The sequence below is a fragment of the Eubalaena glacialis genome, chromosome 13 (assembly GCF_028564815.1).
Source record: "Eubalaena glacialis isolate mEubGla1 chromosome 13, mEubGla1.1.hap2.+ XY, whole genome shotgun sequence".
In the NCBI taxonomy this organism is placed as follows: domain Eukaryota; kingdom Metazoa; phylum Chordata; class Mammalia; order Artiodactyla; family Balaenidae; genus Eubalaena; species Eubalaena glacialis.
Window position 1 is genome coordinate 72,739,362 of NC_083728.1, and position 12,750 is coordinate 72,752,111.

General features: G+C 38.0%; 1 protein-coding gene across 1 annotated transcript in view; it reads left to right on the top strand.

The window, feature by feature from the left end:
* The window catches only part of LOC133103033 (cytochrome b-c1 complex subunit 2, mitochondrial), a 29,637-nt gene extending 18,047 nt beyond the window's left edge, over nucleotides 1-11,590 (top strand). The window contains exons 9-14 of the mRNA XM_061208245.1: nucleotides 2,292-2,387; nucleotides 2,692-2,891; nucleotides 5,719-5,799; nucleotides 7,823-7,899; nucleotides 9,987-10,140; nucleotides 11,325-11,590. Coding sequence (XP_061064228.1) covers nucleotides 2,292-2,387; nucleotides 2,692-2,891; nucleotides 5,719-5,799; nucleotides 7,823-7,899; nucleotides 9,987-10,140; nucleotides 11,325-11,408 — 692 coding nt within the window. The 3' untranslated portion in view covers nucleotides 11,409-11,590. The remainder of the gene's footprint in view (nucleotides 1-2,291; nucleotides 2,388-2,691; nucleotides 2,892-5,718; nucleotides 5,800-7,822; nucleotides 7,900-9,986; nucleotides 10,141-11,324) is intronic.
* Nucleotides 11,591-12,750: the final 1,160 nt, after the last annotated feature.

Here is a 12,750-nt window from a genome sequence, read left to right on the forward strand (position 1 = left end):
ATTTTTAAGCAGAATCCAGCATTTAACTTTTTAAAGCACTGGCTTTCAAATTCATTACAGTATTTGCAAAACCTGACAAAGGGCAGATTTCTCTAAGCAAAGAGCTTTTACAAAGAGCTTTTGTTTTTGTTTTGCTTCGTTTTAAGTACAGTTTAGTAGAAAAATAGACAAAGGGCATGAACAACCAATTCGTGGGGAAACTGTGTGTGTGTGTGTGTGTGTGTTTGTATGTGTGTGTGTATGGCCAATTATTGTAAAAGATGTAATAACTAAAAAATGTTTAATCTGTGAAATTGACAAAAATTAAAAGATTGACACTGCCCAGTATTAACCATGGTATGGAGAAATAGGCACTCTCAAAAATTATTGGTGGGAGTGTAAAACGGTACATTTTTGGAGGCCTTTTTTTTTTTTTTGGCTGCGTTGGGTCTTTGTTGCTGCACGCGGGCTTTCTCTAGTTGTGGTGAGTGGGGGCTACTCTTCGTTGTGGTGCGCGGGCTTCTCATTGCAGTGGCTTCTCTTGTTGCGGAGCACGGGCTCTAGGCGTGCGGGCTTCAGTAGTTGAAGCACGTGGCCTCAGTAGTTGTGGCTCACGGGCTCTAGAGCGCAGCCTCAGTAGTTGTGGCGCACGGGCTTAGTAGTTGTTGCTCCGCAGCATGTGGGATCTTCCCGGACCAGGGATTGAACCCGTGCCCCCTGCATCAGCAGGTGGATTCTTAACCACTGTGCTACCAGGGAAGTCCCTGGGGGTCTGTTTTAATATATTAAAATTGTAATTGTTTATACTCTTAGGCCCAGCATTTACTTTTAAGAATTTACCCTGCAGAAACATTTGGTCAAGTTTACAAAATAGTTGCATGAGAATATTATTTGCAATATTGGGTTTTTGTTCATTTGTTTTATAAATAACAGCTTAATTGAGGTATAATTCACATGCCATAAAATTCACCCTTTTAAAGTGTACAGTTTGTGGTTTTTAGTATACTCACAGAGTTGTGCAACTATTGCCACTATCTAATTTCAGAACATTTTCACCATCCCGGAAAGAAACCCCATACTCATTAGCAGTCACTCCTCATTCCACCTCCTCCTTGCCTCTGGCAACCATTAATCTCCTTTCTGTCTGTATAGAGCTGACTATTCTGGACATTTCATATAAAGGGAATTATACAATAATAGCCTTTGTAACTGGCTTCTTTCACTTAGTCACTTAGCATAATGTTTTCAAAGTCCATCCATATTGTAGCATGTACCAATGTTCCATTCCCTTTTCTGGCTGAAAAATATATTTACCACATTTTGTTATTCATTCATTAGCTGGACATTTGGGTTGTTCCTGAATGTTTTGGCTTTTATGAATATAAACATTCATATATAAGTTTTTTAACAGAACATCTTTTTCATTCTTTTGGGTGTATACCTAGGAGTAGAATTGCCAGGATAGGGTATCTCTCTGTTTAACCATTTGAAGAACTGCCAGACTGTTTTCCAAAGCAGTGGAACCATTTTACGTTCCATCAGCAGTGCACAAGGGTTCCAATTTCTCCACATCCTTATCAACACTTATTATCTGTCTTTGATTATGGCCATCCTAATGGGTGTGAAGTAGTGTCTCATTGTGGTTTTGATATGCATTTCCGTAGTGATTGATAACATTGAACTTTTTTTTTTTGTGCTTTTTGGCCGTCATATATATATCTTATTTGGAGAAATGCCTATTCAAGTCCCTTGCCCATTTTTTAATTGGGTGGTTTGTTTGTTTTAATTGTTGAGTTATAAGAGTTCTTTATATATTCTGGATACTAATCCTTACCAGATTTTTTCCCATTTTGTGGATTATCTTTTCACTCTTTTGAAAATGTCTTTTGATGCACATTGCCATATTGTTTTAATAGCCAACTATTAGAAGCATACTCATGTCCCTCAAGAAGAGATTGATTAAATAAATGATGGTATATCCATATAATAAAATTCTTTATAACCATTAAATGTTTGGTGTAGTCCATTCACTTAGATGTAAATTACAAAAGACAAGTTAGAAACAATATCAATAGAATGACACCATTTTAAAAATAAAAAGGATAATATTAATATTTGCATAGAAAATTCTAGGTGAATATATAGTAAAGCTGTAAATGCATATTTCTGGAAGAGTGGCATTTTGGGAGGCTGTTATTTACTGTTTATTTTTGTAATATTTGAATTGTATAATGATGTATTTTTAAAATCGTGTTTTACAATTGGGTTTTAGAAATTCTGGTTCTAGTTTGTTTTTGTTTCTTTTGAAATAGGTGTGAGTCATCCTGTTCTAAAGCAAGTTGCCGAACAGTTTCTCAACATGAGGGGTGGGCTTGGTTTATCTGGTGCAAAGACCAAGTACCGTGGAGGTAAGCGTTTTGTTCCATTAAGGTTAAGTTACCAGGATGCCGCCTCTCCCCCCAGTAGCATATTGGAGTATAATAGGCCTGATTATTTACTACCAAATAGTATCAATGTGGAAAGAAAGAATTAGATTGCTTGAGTGTTATGTATTAAACATGTTTGTGTATGTGTTGGGGGAAGGGCAGGATAGCAAGGAGAGCACCAGGCCAGGGAAAAGCTTAATCTTAATGGGTTAATACTGTGTTGTAGAGAATATTGAAGAATAAAACCAAAAGCCACTTTCTTCGCTCTTGCCTTACCTGGCCCCAGGTGAAATTCGAGAACAGAATGGAGACAGTCTCGTCCATGCTGCTCTTGTAGCAGAAAGTGCTGCTGCAGGAAGTGCAGAAGCAAATGCGTTTAGTGTTCTCCAGCATGTCCTCGGTGCTGGACCACATGTTAAGAGGGGCAGCAATGCCACCAGCTCTCTATGCCAAGCTGTTGCCAAGGGAATTCACCAGCCATTTGATGTGAGTCTGAACAGTTGATACCTCTCCTTTTGTTTTCACAGGCTCAGTGTTTACGATGTAGTCCTGATACTTGCTCTTAATGTTAATCTGCTTTTAAAATTTAAGATGAGGGGCTTCTCTGGTGGTCCAGTGGTTAAGACTCTGCGCGCTTCCACTGCAGGCGGCACGAGTTCTATCCCTGGTCAGGGAACTAAGATCCCGCATGCCACGCGGCGTGGCCAAAAGAAAAAAAAATTAATATGAACACAAAGAAAATCTTTGTAAAACTGAAGAGACAGCCAGGCTTAATTTTAGTACCTTAGTGGGTCTATCAAAAACTTACTGTTATTCTAATATAAAAAGAAGAATTGAATGCTTAAAAAGTCAGAAATTCACACTTCAGTTCCCTTTAGAATAAAGTTTTAGATATTAAACATTCCCCTAGATTCTAATTAGTCTTTTTTTCTGATTTCTTCTGTCCCCTTCTATTCTTGTGGCTACTTCTTGAATTTCACTGCTCTTCATGTTTTCCAACCAAGTGTACAAGATATACAGCAAGAAATTACTTACAGACCTGCTCCTCCAGCTTGAGATTAAGTTAAAAGAGAAAAATGACATTTAACCATAACCAAAAGTTATGTTGCCTTAGAAGACACCTTTTTATGACAGTGAGGAAAGTGCTAAAGCTTTCAAAATAATGATACTCAAATCAAGAGAATGTAAAATGTCAACCGGCAAAATATTTAATAAGTGACGATAGCTTGCCCAATGTAATGCCCTGTGTGACCTTCAATGATATCTTTAAAAAGTAACAAATGTACTAAATTGTAGGATTAAGTATCGTTCATAATTTCAGCAATAGTACATGGCACAGGTAGGTTTATGCCTCAGTAAGCCTTTGGCCATTTGACACTTAATGGTGAAAATTAAAATCAGTCATCTTCTCTTTTTATTCCTCTGTTTAATACTTTAGTGGTAGTGTCAGACTTTTTTTTTTTTTAGCAGAGGAGCCTTTTTCATCAGTGCCATTTCCCAGCTGCAATGCCCAACACAAAAGTTTTTGCTTTTAAAGAAGTTTAGAAGGCTTACTTGACAGTGAAACCCTTGGAATCTTCTGTACAGAGCCTTAGAGTTCCCCGGAGCACAGTTTGAAAACCATTATCTTATTTTTTTTTTTAAGTTTATTTATTTTGGCTGCACTGGGTCTTAGTTGTGGCACGTGGGATCTTCATTGCGGCATGTTTAGTTGTAGCATGCGGGATCTTTTAGTTGCAGCATGCGGGCCTCTTAGTTGCAGCGTGTGGGCTTCTTAGTTGCGGCATGCACATGGGATCTAGTTCCCCGACCAGGGATCGAACCCAGGCCCCCTGCAGCTCAGAGTCTTACCCACTGGACCACCGGGGAACTCCCGAAAACCATTATCTTAAATTAGTCCTAGTCCTAAATTAGATTTTCTCCAGATTTTCTTTCTCCTGGTTCATGGTCTACTCTGTTTTCTTTTCTTCATGCTTTACTCTTCACCACTGAATGTTAATGATGCTTTGGGTAGTTGGAGTTTAATCTAATCCAGTGACATAATTTAATAGAAATTCCTGGGACTTCCCTGGTGGCTCAGTGGTTAAGAATCTACCTGCCAATGCAGGGGACACGGGTTCAAGACCTGGTCTGGGAAGATCCCACATGCCGCGGAGCAACTAGGCCCACGCACCACAACTACTGAGCCCGCACTCTAGAGCCTGCGAGCCACAACTACTGAGCCCGCACACCACAACTACTGAAGCCTGCGCACCTAGAGCCCGTGCTCTGCAACAAGAGAAGCCACCGCAATTAGAAGCCCAGGCACCGCAACGAAGAGCAGCCCCCGCTGTCCGCAACTAGAGAAAACCCGCACGCAGCAATGAAGACCCAATGCAGCCAAAAATAAATAAATAAATAAATAAATTTAAAAGATAAATCCACCAAAAAAAAAAAAAAATTTAATAGAAATTCCTACTTCAGAATTTGGCCAGAAATTTGGAGGATGACTAGTTAGTCTCAGAATTAAACTTCAGGTGATTGAAGTGCATATCTTTGTATGCTTCATATGGGCCGAACCAATGGTTTTCAAACTTCTTCTGGAACACTAGTTTAAAATTCGGAATCCCAGACTGCATCTTTAGTGATCTGAGTGAGTAGATCTGTTGTAGGAACCTGAAAGTCTACATTTTTAATAACAACTTAAGTGATCCTTATGTAAACGGTCCACATAAACATTGAAAAGCACTTTACTAGGGTGTCATGTCCACCTTAAGGAACTTAACGCTCTACTCAGACTACAGACAGAAATACCCCTGTTTTCCAGAGGCTAAACTTCTTGCTCCCTTGGACATCTGAATAATAGATACTAAGCAGAAATTTGTTTCCTAACCCTTTAACTTTAGTCTATAGGAGAAGTGAAAGCGAATTGGTGAAAAGGAAGTCACCACCAACAGCAGAGGGAAGAAAGCAGGTTTGTCTAATGCCAAAGCCCATGATTTATACCACTCAGCTATACTGAATCTACAGTAGTAATGTTCACAAGTTAATGTTTGCATTAACTTTTAATCATCAAAAGGTTAGAAAATACCAAGGAAAGTGAGCCGTCGTTTTAGAAAGAGTTAAATGAGAAAAGTTAAAACATTACAGTTGTGAAAGAGGTAACCTGTATATAGAACACCTCAGTCCTTAATAGAACCATTTAAGTGAAATATTAATCCATGTCTTTGCTTATACTGTGAAGGTATACGTTTTTGTCTAGACAGCCTTAGGGAAATTGTGCCCTGTTTTACCTGGTAGAATGACATACAGTAAAGTTTCATTATATTTTCAGGTTTCTGCTTTTAATGCCAGTTACTCAGATTCTGGACTCTTTGGGATTTACACTATCTCGCAGGCTGCAGCTGCTGGAGATGTAAGTTGCAAACTCATCAATTCTCACAAGATTTTTTCCCCCATTAACATATTTTTAGTAAGAACATGGAATGTTTGAATGCCTTGATTTATCAGAGTTCTGTATAGTGTAATATCATTAAAGTGTTATCTGCTGTGGAGGAAAGTTAAAAATGAAAAACGCATATACTGATGCTTCCAGAAAAGAGGGAGGAAATGTTTCCTTGGTATTTTCGTTCTGTGTGGACATGTGGCATTGAGTTGTCTCTGGGATATCTAAATGGAGAACTCAGTTGAGGTCAAGGCCAAGATGTATACTGGGAGTCCTCAATATAAAGAGTGTGTTGAAGTCAGGGTTACATGTGAAAGGTTGGAGGAGAAGAAAACTGAAGGTCGAGCTAAGGAAAATGGCCAAAAAAAACAGAAAGAAAAAGAAGAGAAACTGGCACGTTTGGAGGCCAGGAAAGAGAGAATGGTTAACACTGTTTCAATCTACTCTGGATTAACATCCCTTTAGTTACGACAGAGAGGTCTGGTAGTTTTAGCAAACTAGGATAATATTGGTGATACTATCAGTTTTTATCAGAGTATTGGAAGTGAACTAAAATTTATAATATTAAGGAATGAATGGGAAGAAAGAAATACAAAGTTGGTGCAGGCAGGTGGAGCTTAGACTTGTAAGGAGGTGGGTGGTAGTTTTAGGAGAGTTTCCACTGAGAGATTAAGTAGGAAGAGACATTCACACTGAAAGGAAAGAAAATTGGAGTGAATATAGGAGATAAATTATAGATGGATCAAGTCTGAAAAAGCAAGAGCAAGCAGGATCCAAAGTACAGTCGGACATTTTAGCCTTGCACAAAGGCTGATGGGAGAAGAGGATGTCGGGAAGATGAGGAAGTACATCCCTGGTGAGGTAGGAGGCTAAGTCATGTTTTGAGAATAAGAGAAGGGAGGAGAGTTTAAAGAAAGTAACAAGGTTTGGGACAGATGAGTGGCTAAATGCACACAGAATGAGCATAACAGCAGTACAGATGTCTCCTTGAGATAAGTGACCACAAATTCATAGTACAGTCAGACGTCTAGCCTAATGCAGAAATGGAGGAGGCAGGCAGTAGGGTTGATCCCAGGTTGGAATCCTGCAAAGTAGGCAGGTCAGAAGTATGAAAAGATGGCAGGAAGTTGGAAACACTGGCAAGAGTGATTGAAGAGATGATTCATGGATTTAGGCTAAAGAAGTGAAGCCAGGGGGACCTGATAGATTGAAAATGGACAAATCAAGGAACTAGAGATGTTGATAAAATGGAAGATAAGGATAGCGTGATTAAAGACTTAGGCCAGAAGTCTTGGAATTGAGGATTTCAGAGGTAGGTCAGATCTAGGTTATGTGCACGTCTGGGGTATGGCTATGGAAATGGGTAGCTCACCTGGAGGGGAAATGAAGGTCCTAGAGTTTAGGTGATTGGGAAGAACAGTGAGTAGCAGACCCAGAATGGTGCCAGGGTTGGGATGGAGAAAATCATGGGCCAGGTTTATTATTAATTTATTTATTCAACATATATTTACCAAGTACCCACCCACATCACTAGAACTTGATTCCTTCATGACTCTAGCACTCCAGGTATGGACAGGCTTTACAGATTGGCTGTGTATGGATTACTACTTTTTTCTTAGTGAATAGTAAGAGATAGCAGTATTAATTACATGATACTTCGAGAGTCTTGGGAAAATTTTGAGGTGCTTATTCTTTGTAGGCAATTATAAATCCCTGAGTTTTCTTTTCCTAAACCCTACTGCCATCGTCTGCCCTCTGCCACCTAACGTTTGTTAAGAAACTTGGCCACTTGGATATTGTACAAACAGCTGCTTTATGAAACATTGGAAGAGTAAGCAGCACGTAGTGACTTAAGAATTCCAAATGGACACTATATTGTTTCTCTGGAACTAACCTTCCATCTTTTGTTTTTGCCTCAGTAGAGGAGCATTTGAATGCTGCAGCAGACTTTGGCACTGATCAAAGATGACCAGCTTTTACTTGTCTATCCTAGGTTATCAAGGCTGCCTATAACCAGGTAAAAACAGTTGCTCAAGGAAACCTTTCTAATACAGATGTCCAAGTTGCCAAGTAAGTTTCAATATTAATGTTTCATGTTTCAATTATTTGAAAGTTGTATTTTTTCTAGTTACAACACTATTGTAATAAATACACAAAAGGATTGAAAGGTACAGAAAAGTATTTAAAAGGAAAGGGAAATATACTCCTACCCCCTAGAGATATAATTGTTAACATTTTGATTATTTTCTTGACCATTTTTAAACATAATTGTTAATATTGTATATATACTTGTTAATAAATAATACTTATTAGTGTTTATTGTAGAAATTGAAAATTACAAACACAAAGAAAGACAAAAATTATTTTTCATTCCCTACCAATGAGTCTTCTCTTTTTTTAACATTATAATGCTGTTTGCATTTATTCCATTTATTTTTATTACTAAAAATTTGTCATAAACAATTTTAATTGGTGTGTCAAAATATACTTGTTGGACATTTTCAACAAGTTGGCAGTTGGAAATTATAAACTATAAACGATATCTTTGGGTTTTAAAACATTTTTGTATTTCATATTACTTTCTTGGTATAGATTCGCAACTGGGCCAAGAGTTATAAACATTATAATGAAAGGCTGTGCATTAAAATATATGTTTGTGTTTATGTAATATTTTTATTTTTATATTTTGGAGTCACAATGTTGAAAGGTTTTACCAGTTGATAAGCACATTGTCAGTATATATGAGAGTGCCTGTTCTACCATAACCATTGGCAACTTTTTCCTCTTTACTGATTTGATAGACCAAAAAATATATCTGATTAAAAGATTGCAATATCTGTCTCCTATTTGGTGATTTTTAAATTCCCACTGTCCTCATTGAAAGTGCTAACAACACCTCTTAACCCAGTAGCTCTGGGAGTTTCTCTAAAAGAGACAGACTTTGGACAGAGTTGGAAATCAGCTTGCATTTTCATACAGGAGTTTAAAACATTTAAATTTGACTCCATCCATTTAGGACAATTCAGAATGTGAATCCTAAAACTCCAGAGGTCTTCATGATCATTTAGTATTGCCCACAAAGGAAGTATGACAGGGTGAATTACAACCCAGGAGGGAACAATCTTTTACCATTTCTGTTCTCATTAGTATTATTACTTTTGTTATACTGAACACACTAAGAAGTGCATCTCTCAAATAAGTGCAACACAATTTATTAAATATTGTATACATGGAACCAAGGATCGATAGGGTGGAGCTCTGCATGATTGCATCAGAAACAAACCTTATAATAAATTGAAACAATGGATAAGCTTAGAAGAAATCTGTTTCAAATCTAATTTATTTAAGAAAATGTGTTTTCTTAATAAGTGTAGCACAGTTCTTACCAGGTACAGCAACATTTAGAAAATGGAATTTTGGTTATTAATGTCAAGATATATTTATTTTCTGCCATTTTGATGAAGTTGATACTTTTTTTGTAAGGTTCTTAGTCCTCCTATAGTGAAAGAGAGAAAGTAAGGTGTCATTGCTGAAGGGACAAACTAATAATCACTTGGTAAAGTTTATTGCAGGTAAAATCTTTTTTCAGTTAAGTGGACAGTGTGGTAAAATTGCTACATTAAATTGTAATTATGTTTAAATGGAAGTCTTGCTACAGAGTGCCAAGGAGAGTAGTTTGAGCTAAATAACTCAAGTGCCTTATTGAACATCAATTTCTTTCTGGGATAATTATGAATTGGATTTTGTTTTATTTCAAATTGATGTTTTTGTGCCCATATTTAAGCTACAGGGACTTATAAGACCTATACTGTCCTTCCCCACTTGCCCTACCCTCAGTGAGACAAATCCCAGCACACAAATGGGCTGGGGGTGGGGTTAAGGGAAGTTATATTATCAGCACACAGCATTCTGCTAAAGGGACAGTGAGAAGAGCCCACATAGGGATGTTCTTTAATAGAGATGCCTAAAACCATCACCAAAAATGTATCTAAAATAGTTGGTGAATTGAAGAAATAGAATGGAGACCTTTAGCACTGTAAGATTTCAAAGCTGTTAGTTTGCGTATTTACCCAAACATGTTTAAGGGTTTGGGAACATACTTTGCCTTGCTCTATAAAACTGGCGTCTGCCTTAGTTACACACCTTTTATTGGACAGGAACAAGCTGAAAGCTGGGTACCTAATGTCAGTGGAGTCTTCTGAGGGTTTCCTGGATGAAGTTGGGTCCCAGGCTCTAGTTGCTGGTTCATATGTGCCGCCATCCACAGTCCTTCAGCAGATTGACTCGGTAGCTGACGCTGATGTCATAAATGTAAGCAAATGAAAATTTATTTAACATCAAATAACTTGTCCTTAATGATCCAGTTTCAGAAGGAATGCGTAAGCTTCTTTGGGCTGTATATGCTGTTCTCGTGGTGTTTGGTGCCTATGTACCTGGTGTGGAGGCAGAAGGGCTCGTCCCCATATCTGCAGATAGCTTCCTTGTCAACTCAGGGTGATGTATCTTCCTCATGCAACTAAATTACCATTAGGTTAAACCATTTTAAATTCTTAAAGGTCAAGAAGAGTCAAATATTGGCAGTTTCATACGCTTCAACCTAATTGTCGAGTTTGGTATTTTCCTCCTCACTCCTAAGAAATAAACTCTCTATCCTGCCAATCTTTCATGATCTACCATCTCAAGATTTTCTTTAGTCTTCTCAACCTAAGACCTTCTCCTGCCCCTGCTCTATTTTTTTTTATTTTCACATATATTGTTTCCTATAAAATTGAGTTGTTTTGAGGGCAAGGACTATGTCTTATACCTCTTTGTATTCCCTGCTATGCCTAACAAGTACGTGAACTACAGAATGAACCCAAAATCAGTCCTTTCTCTATTAAAAATGCCAACTCCCCTTCCATGGTCAAGGTCTTAACCATCTTCTCACCAAGGGGTCTCCCCTTGGGGATAGAAAAAAAGAAGCAGGCTATTTTAAGATAGCAACCCTGACTTGATTTCACTTGGCCCATAAGTTCATCATTACATACTCTTCCAAATGGCTGTCCTTATCTTATATACCATACTATCATGTGAGTCCAACCCAGCTGCCTGCAACACTGTCTCTTTATTAAAAAAGCTGACCTGAGATAATGTGGGACTGCTCCTCCTGGTATTGCACTTAACCTAAACAACCAGCCTTTGGACTCAAAGTAGCGGCATAAAGAATACTAGGATATAAAGTATAACTTTTAAGTTAACAATCAGTGTGTTTTTATTGACTCAGACTATTTGCCATTGCAATACCAAAGCACGGAAGTACAGCTCTGCTCAAGGAGACTCTGCCCTATTTTGCAACGTCAGAAGGGTTTTCCTTTTCCCTCTTTAACAGCTACGCTCATATTTAGAGCACCACACTTGCTCAGTCACACATAGGATGAAATACTCAAAGGAACAGAAGTTTATCTACTTGCTTATTTCTGTTAACTTTCTGTCTTGTTTTGTTTGTTTACTTAAAGGCTGCAAAGAAGTTTGTTTCTGGCCGGAAGTCAATGGCAGCAAGTGGAAATTTGGGGCATACACCTTTCGTTGATGAGTTGTAGTACTGAAACACATATTGCAGGAAAGAACTGAACCTTTTCTCAACCCAGAGCAGCAAGTATATGAAAGTGAGAAGTCTCTAACATTTATCTTTTTTTCTAATGAGATGAAATATCATAAAGCATAAATGCAGGTAATTGTTCCCAGCTGACCTAAAGTCAATAAAACATTCTGTTTAAATGTTTTTCTTGCATTTTTCCTAATCAGCTAATCAACAAGTATTTGTTTGTTATATGCTGAGTTTTTGTTTTAGATGCTTTAAAGGAGAACAGGAATATAATAATAAAGTATAGAAGCATGAGAAACTATTAAAAATTAAGGCTAAGTGGCTATCAGAGTAACTATTTCCAGATTATTATTGGTGGCTTTTTAAGATAAACACAGTTAAAAGTCTGTCTTCTTGGGTAAGAATAATTAAATGGTCTGGGTTTTACCCCCTTTTTTGCCTTTTTTGTGAAAGAGTTATTTGTGAAAAATATAAATTCCCTGCCAGTCATATCCTGTATTCGCACTGCTTCATTTTATGTTTATCTTCACTGTGGCAGAATTTTGTGGGTTTTTTTCCTCATCGTCTCCCTCATCTGTTTCTATCCTATCTCTTTCAAGTAATTAACTATCAACCCAACATTCAAAGTAACAGTAGGGGGACTTCCCTGGTGGTCCAGTGGTTAAGAATCCACCTTCCAATGCAGGGGACATGGGTTCGATCCCTGGTCGGGGAACTAAGATCCCACATGCTGCGGGGCAACTAAGCCCGAGTGCTCTAGGGCCCATGCGCCACAACTAGAGAGCCCTTGTGCCGCAACTATTGAGCCTGCACGCCACAACGAAAGATGCCGCATGCCGCTACTAAGATCCCACATGCCAGAACTAAGACCCAGTGCAGCCAAATAAATAAATAAATATTAAAAAAAAAAAAGTAAAAGTGGGGCTGAAAAGGGGGAAAAAACTAATGTGAACAACTAGGCAAAAATCTCTCATTTCTTTTAAGTAGGGCACTTGAAGTTTACAAACGAGAAACTAAATAAAGTAAAATGTGATACTTACCTTAAAGAGTAAAATTCTCTACTGTGTTTACACATTCTGGTATTGGGTTCCTCTGCTGCATTTTCTAAAATATGAGACATTCTTCTCAGAAAGGAAGGTCTTAAGGATCCGAATAATTGTGAGGCCTGTGAAACCCCAAGGAAGTCTTTGGATATCACATTGAAGAAGGTCTCTAAAGGCTTTACAACACACTCGTGAAAGAGAAATGTTAAGTCTGCACATATTCCTGTAAGTATAGCAAACGTATACATGGCAGTGCACAAAAAATGGGTGTTTTCAAGACAAATGCTCCTGTGG